Source organism: Nannospalax galili, unplaced genomic scaffold (assembly GCF_000622305.1).
Source record: "Nannospalax galili isolate Female #2095 unplaced genomic scaffold, S.galili_v1.0 scaffold1283, whole genome shotgun sequence".
Lineage (NCBI taxonomy): Eukaryota > Metazoa > Chordata > Mammalia > Rodentia > Spalacidae > Nannospalax > Nannospalax galili.
The window spans coordinates 82,794-92,240 of record NW_008349841.1 but is presented as its reverse complement, the minus strand read 5'-3'; the positions used below and the strand labels follow the sequence as shown (position 1 = coordinate 92,240).

General features: G+C 48.2%; 1 protein-coding gene across 5 annotated transcripts in view; it reads right to left on the bottom strand.

The window, feature by feature from the left end:
- The window catches only part of Trpv2 (transient receptor potential cation channel subfamily V member 2), a 22,842-nt gene extending 14,161 nt beyond the window's left edge, over positions 1-8,681 (bottom strand). Inside the window, exons 1-5 of one of the 5 annotated variants that reach the window (XM_029570420.1) lie at positions 8,383-8,679; positions 5,840-5,865; positions 5,576-5,764; positions 2,544-2,677; positions 528-818 (exon numbers count right to left, since the gene is read on the bottom strand). In XM_029570420.1, coding sequence (XP_029426280.1) covers positions 528-818; positions 2,544-2,677; positions 5,576-5,763 — 613 coding nt within the window. In that variant the 5' untranslated portion in view covers position 5,764; positions 5,840-5,865; positions 8,383-8,679. Of the gene's footprint in view, positions 1-527; positions 819-2,543; positions 2,678-5,575; positions 5,765-5,839; positions 5,866-8,382 lie in introns of all 5 variants that reach the window. The other 4 variants (XM_029570422.1, XM_029570421.1, XM_029570419.1 and 1 more) reach the window with 4 other exon arrangements.
- Positions 8,682-9,447: the final 766 nt, after the last annotated feature.

The following is a 9,447-nucleotide window of genomic DNA, read 5'->3' as shown; positions in this document are numbered from 1 at the left end:
CAAGTGGATCTCTGTGAGTTCGAGGCCAGCCTGGTCTACATAGCGACTTCCAGGTCAGCTGGGGCTACAGGGAGACCCTCTCTCTCAAAAAGACCAATAAATAAATAAATAAATAAATAAGGTGAAGAGACAAAAACATCCAAAGTCAACCTCTGTATACATATGTACATGTGGACACATGAACAAGCATTACATACAGCACATACATACACATAATAAAAATTGAACCCAGGGCCTTGCACATGCTAAGCATATGCTCAACCACTGAGCTACCCCCCAAGTCTGCCTGGCTAAGTCTTGACATCCTCTCCCCACCCTGGGCTTAGGTACATGCTGAGCCTCCTTGCCTGAGGATTAAGCATCTCTTTATAAACAAGTTGTATGTAATCAGTCTGGCAGTTACAAGCAGGACCTTGAGGTCAAGTGGACTGCGTTTAAATGCTAGTTCTGACAATCACTAACCAAGTGACCTTGAACAAAGCTTTACCCCCTCTGTGCCTCAACCTACCTAAGAAAAGTTCACTCACCAAAATAGAAACAAGTTCCTTGGTGCTTCTGGAAGAAGCGGCCACAGGCCCGGGTGTGAACATTTGCCCCATTCTCCACCAGGAGCTTCACACACTGTAGGCTCCTCTTCTCGATGGCAATATGTAGGGCACTATGGCCTCGGTAGAACTCATCTGTGCACTGGGCATTGACAAGGGGCTGAGGATTGCCAGAGTCCTGGTCAATCTGCAGCAATGGCAGGATGCAGGCATTGACTCCATCCTTAAAGTTCAGCACAGCCTTCATCAAGCACGTCTTCCCAGTGGAGCCCTCTTTGGGAAAGGAGAGAAGGGAAAGCACAAAGTGATGCTCAGACCTGGAGCTCCTGGGCTGTCTGCCAGTTTGTACAGCAAACCCAGGCTCCCAAGTACCCCCATGGGAGGATAAAAAAAGACTGCTGCTACATTTGACTGGTGGGAACATAACTTCGCTGCAGGATATTAAGGCTCCAGGCAACATGCATTAAAATACCAACAGGCATGACTAGAATTTTGAAGTTTCTGAGGCACAATTCAACACATGTTCAACATTATCTGTATAAAAATATCCAGGGCAGGGCTGAGGACATAGCTCAGCTGGTAGAGTGCTTGTTTAGCATGCACAAAGCTCTGAATTTGATCCCAGCACTACATAAAACCAGTCATGGTAGTACATGCCTGTAATCTCAGCACTTGGGAGGTAGAAACAAGATTAGAAATTCAAGGTCATCAACTACGTAGCTGAGGCCAGCCTGGGCTACATGAGAGTCAATCTCAATCAATAAGTAAATCCAGGGCAGAATTTAGAACTGGCTCTCTAGCTTAATGGCTCTATCTCCTTCAGCAAGTCATTTGACCTCTCTTAACTTTCAGTGTAATTATAAGGACCCACAAGAATAACATAAAGTGCTTAACACACAGAGGACCAAGCAAATAGCAAGTTGAGACGCCAAACTACAATTTAAACAGTCATAGATGAGGAATTGGTCAATTAAATTATGGTCACATTACACTATGGAAAACTTGCTGTGTAGTAGTTAAAAGAACCGAGATATGAACTGAAGTGAAAAATGATACAATACATATAAAACGAAGCAAGGTATGGCAGCACATACCTCACAGAAAGCTAAGGCTATGAGTTCAAGGCTAGCCTGAGCTACAAAGTAAGGTTCCCATCTCAAAGAAACCTAAATGAATAAGATGTACAAGATGTATAAGCTGAGGGGATGGAGAGATGGTTCAGTGGTTAAGAGCATGGACCAGGACCCGAGTTCCATTCCCAGCACCACATCAGGGAGCTCACAACATTGTAATTCTAGCTCTAAGGGAATCTAATGCCTCTGGCCTCCACGGCATCCACATGCACATATCACTTCCACCACACAAATGCATATAATTTAAAATAAAGTAAATCTTTTTTCTAAAAGATGTGTAAGTGGAGCCAGCACTTGAGAGGCAGAAGCAGGCAGATCTCTGTAAGATGGAGGCCAGCCTGTTCTACATAGTGAGTTTCAGCTGGGGCTATAGGGAGACTGTGCCTCAAAAAAGGGATGTGTAAGTAGAGAGGGGAGTAGCATTACAAATCAGTGTATATGGTAACACTTTTAATATGTAAATATATATCTAATGTCTTAGAAAAGATCCAAAACCATTAACAGGGGCCTAGGATGATAGACTGCTTTTCTCTTAATTTCATACATTTACTTACTATTCTAAGATGGGCAAAGTGTATGGTATGTGTATTATATATTGTATTTCAACTATATATATATATGTATATACAGAGAGAGACAGACGGACAGACAGCAGACAGAGACTTGAATATCCATTTAGCCACTGAAATGGGCTGGGGTGGCAGCAATAGTTCAGGAGCCCAGAAGGGTGGGTAGAAGTGGTAGGCATAGTCAGGTCTGTCCAGGGGTCTGTTCTCAGCTCTGTCATCTCTGTTTGCAGCAGGGCTGATAAGAACAGCTACCCCTCTGCTCTTGAGCACAAAGAACACCATAGGGCAGGGTCTACCTGTGTACTCTGAGTCAGTGAGGTACTTGCTGGTCCGGCGCAGGTATTCTGATAGTCCAGCCAACTCCTCAGGGACACCCCGAGAGACCACACTGAAGAGTCGGTCACGGTCAAAGCGGTTTGGGTCCTGCTGGCTGCGGAGAATGTGGTTTGTGACTCATTGGAGAAAGGTCACAACCCTCTGCAGAAAGGCTTTCACCCATGGGAGCACTGTCAGGTAGTCCTGTAAGCATGTGTTACATAGGAATTCTGTTGAAGGTTTCTCTTTTCTGGGGGCTGACCAAAGAGACTCCAGTACTTAGAGCTCCAGGTGAAAAGAAGAGATTCATCAGAATATTAATCTGCTGCAAGCCATGGCCCTATCATCCCAGGTAATTTATAGCTTATCACCTGCCCTACCTTTCAAAAGACTTATGATCCTGTAGGATCTATTTCCATCTACAGACCTTACAGTGGCCCCTGAACTTTTGTATGTGTCTCGACAGGATTGCACGAGGTACCTGCAGACCAACAGCTGCAGCATCACTGACTTTGAGGGAATACAGACAAAGCTGGAGGCACAGCTCGGCAGTAAAGTATTTGCCTGGTCTGCACAAGGCCCTGGTTTTCATCCACAGCACCAAGAAAAAAAAAGGGGGGGGGTGAAAACCTCTTTCTTGCTCTCAGAAATCATCTATTTATTAATTACAGAGAATTCTGCACCTCTAATCAGTAATACCAGCATATAGGTCATGAATCACTCTTTCCTCCATTAGACAAACAAGGAGGCAAAGTAACTTACTCAAAGCCACACAGTGCAGAACTGGGGCTGCCATGGGGGCTTTCTAATGCCAGGCCTTATCTCTAAACTCCTAGAGAGATTCTGGGCTGGGCAAGCAAGAGGTTTCCCAGAGATAGAATGTCATGTGGCCCCAGCACTAAGTATCAGCTGTTGAGCATGGTTTTACTGAGAAGCCACACTTCTGGGAAATCTCTCCCAGAAGAGGCCTCATAGTTCATGAGACACAATCTGGTATTGTCTACTGAGGGGGACAGTTGTCTGGTGAGATGACTATTTCCTTTACAAGTCACTTAACCTCTCTTAACCTATTTCGTCTTTGAAAAATGGGAATACTTGGGCTAGAGAGATGGGTTGGTGGTTAAAAGCACTTTCTGCTCCTACAGAAGACCTGGGTTCAGTTCCCAGCAGTCACATGGCAGTTCACAACTATCTGTAACTCCAGTTCTGAGGGATTCAGCATCCTTTTCTGTACTTCTCAGACAGCAGATACACATGTGGTGCACTTACATTCATGCAGGCAGAACACTGATACACATAAAATAAAATAAATATTTTTAAAAAGAATGGAATATTTAAGGGTTATTGTAAGGAGCCAAGAAAATAATATAAACAGAGTACTTAGCCCATAATGGGCCTGGCACATACCAAATTGAGACCACAAAGGTCTCAGCAACCCTCACCTGGACTATGTCAGTATTCACAGTGACCTGCTTAACTTTGGGGGTCCCAAAAACCATGAACAGGAGATGTGGGGGGCAAATAAAGAAGAAAGGGGGCTACTTCATGTTTTAGGGACTGTCAGGTCCCAGCTTAACATCTGTGGAAAGCTGGGCGTCATAGCACGTGCCTGTAATCCCACTACTCAGGAGGCTGCGGTAGGAGGATCACCTCAAGTTAGAGGCCAGTCTGGGCTGTGCAGTAAGATCCTGTCTCAGAATAAACAAACAAGCAAATCTCCCGTGAAATAAGCCAACCCAATAAGGACTGTTGATTCTGACACTCTGACCAGTGGCATCATTCGCATTTGAAGCATACAGCCATGATGTGTTCAGAGCCAGCCTTTGCATCCTCAACACCAGAAAGTATGTGTCGCATTGCTCTGGTCAGATAAGCATCATCTACCCAGAAAACATGGCCACAATATAACCACAAGGGGCTCTGCTGCAGCCCTGTAGGCTGTCTGACTGGGAAATGTGGTCTTTTGGACAATGTTTCCTGCCACCAGGGTAGCATCATAGTCTTGGAGTAGGGAAGCCAAAAAGGGTACAGATTGAGGCTCCAAAGGACATGGCGGAGCCCATTCTGTCTCTTGTCAAGCCAGCTACACTGCTCATAGAAGCCTCTTTGCATCCTTTCTGTGCTCCCACTCAATTTAGCTGCAGTTCTGGCATAAACCACAGAGGGCCAAGGCTGGTGGCTTTATCTCAGGCATGAGCAGGGAAGAACACACTTTCCGGCAGTCTTGTTGGCTCATGAGGATTTTCCACTCTCACACAAGATGGAAAGAAGCCAGCCTCCTCAGCCCCCCCCCCGCAGGACTGGAAGCAAGACCCCTAGACTCACTGAGTTGATAGAACACAGGACACTCAAAGCACAGATGACTATAAGCAGAAGCACACTGCCCTCAGCTCCTAGGGTCCACATTGCCTGAGTGACCATTTTAGCCTTGGAGCAAAGCAGAGGGCTGGGGACATTTCTCTCCCTGGATGCATTGTGGACCCAGCTACCTCTCCCAGCTACCACAGGGACTATGATAGGTGGGAGCCAAAGCATCAACAAGGGGGATTTGACAGTCAGTTGCATACTTGATAATGAATGAGTGTGCCCTTACCAAAAGCATAACCTTGGCATGGGGCTAGAGAGATGGCTCAGTGGTTAAGAGCACTGGCTGCTCTTACAGAAGATCCAGGTTTGGTTCCCAGCGCTCATATGGTGGCTAACAACCATCTATAACTCCAGTTCCAGGGGATCTGATGCCTTCTTCTGGCCTCTGAAAGCATTGCACACATGTGGTGCACTTGCAGACGTGTAGGTAAAACCCTCATACATATAATTTTTTTTAAAGCATAACTTTGGCAGAAGCCCAAGAATAAGGAAGATTCTGGGAGGAGCAACTCTGGAGAGCAGTCTGTTGGGATTAGAAGCTGTCATAGCTGCTATGAGGAAGAGACAGGAGTGCTGGATTTGTCACTGTGTTGACATGGGGTCACTGGGAAAGCCTTTCTTACCCCATCTCCATCTACTGCCTTACCCGACACCTGCTCTCTTTCGGTAGTTGAGGTTCACTTTGATCTGAGGGGAGAAATTCCGGTCCTCGCCCTGAAAAGGTGACTCCATGGGGGGTAGCCCATGCTTTCCTTCGTGTACCTCAGCACTGTCTTCTGGGTCTCCATCAGATGTCTCTAGCCTGAAAGCCGGGGTGCTGGAAGGTGAGGTCATCCTATGAGAGAAAAATGCTCATTACAGCTGGAACCTCTGTGGATGTGGAGATATCAGAGCTCCTTCTTCCTCATACCCTTGTGGAGTAGGCCTGGCTGGGACCTGTAGAAGGAGATATTAAGAAACTGAGAGCAGGGCCTGGAGAGATGACACAGTAGTTAAGAGTCCTGACTGCACTCTTGCAGAGGACCTGGGTTCTCAGCACTCACATGACAGCTAACAACCATCCAAGACTCCAGTTCCAGGGGAATTCAATGCCTCTTCTGACCTCCACAAGGCATAGCATGACACGGGTGCACCTACCTACACGTAGGCAATACACTCATACACATAAACTAAAAAAATAAAATTTAAAAAAAATTTGTTTTGGTCTTTTTGAAACAGGGTCTCTCTGTAGCCCCAGGTGGCCTGGAACTCACTATGTAGACCAGGCTGGCCTTGAACTCACAGATAACCTGCCTGCCTCTGCCTCCCAAGTGCTGGGATTAAAGGTGTGTGCCACCATACCTGGCCTAATTTTTTTAAATTTTAAAAAAGAAAGAAATTGAGAGCAGGGGCTAGGGATAAAGCTCAGAAATGGAGCGCTTGCTTAGTATGCACAGAGCTCTGGGTCTATAACCAGCAATGCATAAATGTGCCTGTAATCCCAGTACTTGGGAGGTAATGGCAAAAAGATCAGAAATTCAAGGTCATCCTCAGCTACAGAGGGAGTTAGAAACCAGTTTAGGATACATGATAACCTGTCTCAAAAAGGGGAGGGGGTGGGAAGACAGCTCAGTCAGGAAAGTGCTTGCTACATAACTAGGAGGACCTCAATTTGGATTCCCAGCACCTCCTTAAAAAGCTAGGCACTGTGGCACTGTGATGCCAGGGTGGGAAGGTAGAGACAAGAGGATCCCTGGGCTTTGCTGGTCAGCCAGTCTAGCTGAATTGGTGAGCTCTAAGGTCAGTAAGAGATTCTATCTCAAAATATAAAGTGGAGAAGGATAGAGGTAGACACTCAGTGTCAACCTCTGAGCTCCACACACAAGAGCATGTACACACACACACACACAAAATAGATAACAAATAAAAGAAAATGGGGCATGGTGGCACACACCTTTAACCCAGCACTCAGGAGGCAGAGGCAGGTGGGGGTCTCTGTGAAATGGAGGTCAACCTGATCTACATAGTGAGTTGTAGGTTAGCTGGGGCTACAGGGAGAACCTGTCTCAAAATTAAATAAAAATAAATAAATAAATAAATAAAAGATAAAATAGAAAGGGAGAGACAGCAGTAGAGGAGAGAAGGAGAGAGAGAGAGAGAGAGAGAGAGAGAGAGAGAGAAGCAGTTTCACAGTGCAGGAGTTTAGCCCTACATGTAAGAGGGAAAATGAGCCTTGAAGGAGAAGATGGACAGAAGGAAGCCTGTGGTGCAAGGATGGCCTTATGTGGGAGGCAGGAATCTGGCAGGGCTGTTTCTTTGATACTATCTCTCAAGAAGTCATTACTATCCTCAACTTTCCCTCTGGGAATTCCTGGTATTTGAGAGGTCTCAGACTCTGTTTGGGGGTAAGAATGTTTTTGCTTTCTTTCTGTACATGACATCAAGCCCAGTGGCCATCAGTCATGACAGATAAGAGTCCATTTGGCACAGGACAGGCTACTCAAGCTCTCACCACAGAAGGGAGGTCTCTAGGGAAACTGATGGAGAAGACACTGGTTTATCAAATCTCTCCTTTTACTGCCAGAACCAAAGAAGCTCAGAAAAAAGAAGGGACCTTCTCGGGGTTACAAGTTACTAACAGCCCTGTCTAAAACCACCTCACTTTATATCATGATGTTGCTCTTCAGTTCTCAGGGCCTGCTTCTGTTTTCAGTCTGAGGGTACCAAATGACACCTCTGTAGAGCCTTCAGAGCTGACAAGCTTCTTGGCTTCCCACCTCAGGCTCCAGGCTGTCAAGGGGTCAGCTGACAGCACAGTCTCACCCTCAGAAGAAAACTGCGACTGCAGCCTCTATCACGTGGCCAGGGTGGGACCTAACCACCATGGGGGTGCTCCTGTACCCCCAGTGGGCAAAAACAGAAAGGGGAGTCAGAGTAGGGTGGGGAGACAGTGGGAGTGGGAAGAAGCGGTAGTGGGTGGGAGGAAGGTACAGAAAGGAACAGGGTTAGGAGAGGAAGTGGCAGTGTGGCCTAGGCCCACTCTCAAACAATTGCAGGCTCCCAGTGCCATCAGAGACTTGGGTGAGGCATTTTTCACAGAGGGCAGTGGAGCTGCCTGGCTTCCTCCACTCACAGTTGTGACCCATCACCTTCTACCCACCTTAGGGCGTGGACATCGCCTCCCATGCAGGGTAGCTTATGAACTCCAGTAAATCCTGACCCTTTGTGTCTCTTCCCACCACTTCCAAGCCCCAGCAGCAACCACAGTCTGTCCAGCCCTTACCCCACCTCCAGGGACCCCCATCCTGGCAGCAGAGGAACAGGCCTGGAGGGCCAGGGAGCCAGAGCCCACGCAGTCCTTCTCCAGGCTAGAGAAGCATGGAGAACCACTCAGCGTCTCCACCCGGATCCTTTGCTGTCAGGCGTGGAGTCGCGACCCCCCTAGGGCATCCCCGAAATTTCTCATCGACTCACCCCTCAGATTAAGGTGTGGCGGTTGCAGGCCACTGGGATCCCAAGACTACCCTGGCTCTCCCGCGGCGCAGGCAGAGAGGAAGTGCAGCCGGGAGGGGCTGACAGCGAGGAGCCGCGGGCACCTCCCCACCCAGCTCCAAGCTCGGTAGCGGGTTCTGTCCTCTCGGTGCTCGCAACTCTCAGCTTGCTCGGAACGCAGGGTGGACAATGGGGATTTAACGCTGCCTGTCAAGGACAATCTACCAGGCTGACCATCTGAACCACTGGCCACACCCTGCTCTGGGGAGGCACGCCTCGCTCCTACATCGGTTCCCTCCCACCTCCAGTGCTCGCCCCGAAGGCCCTAGGTAGGAGTGGGGCCTTCGGAGGCAGCCCAAGGTGCTGGGACCTTGCCTTGGTGGGGAGCTGGCATGGGGTGCGGGATTCTAGCCCCTCTGCACTGACATCCACTCTGACCAGCTCCTACCACATGTGCCTTCCAGCGGTCATGTGGCTCCTAACTGATTGCCCCATCAATGAGGGGGAGAAAGGTGATATGGAGAGCCCCTGGGAGAGTTCAGCCTCACTGATGACCCACAGAAAGGGGGCTCCACCCATCCAGCCACATTTCCATCTAAGGAGAGGTTCCCTCAGCTTCCGGACCCCAGGGACCCCCAGGGCTCTAGTTTCCCTAGGTAAGGAAGTGCATTCCCTGCACTTCCAAGCAGCCAGAAGGTGGAGACAAGGAAGCCAACAGGAACTGCTGGGATTTACTGGCCTCGTCCAAACTTTGGGCTTGGAGACAGCTTCTGTCAGGGGAGAACCTTCGGCTGACTCCTTCCTCTTCCTCTTCCTCACTGGGGAAAAAAAAAAAAAAATTCTGCCACTGCTCTATCTCCAAAATGTCTGTTTGGTCCAAACTCTTCTCCTCTGAGAAATTTCAGTCACCTCCAAACGGTCACTGTTCCTCCACCCACACTCACACTACAATCTTACAGCAACTACGGGGTCTGCTAAAAATATAAACCAAGGGTCAAGGGTTCAGTGGTAGAGTAGGCCCTTGCCTGGCAGGCCCAAGGCCCTGGG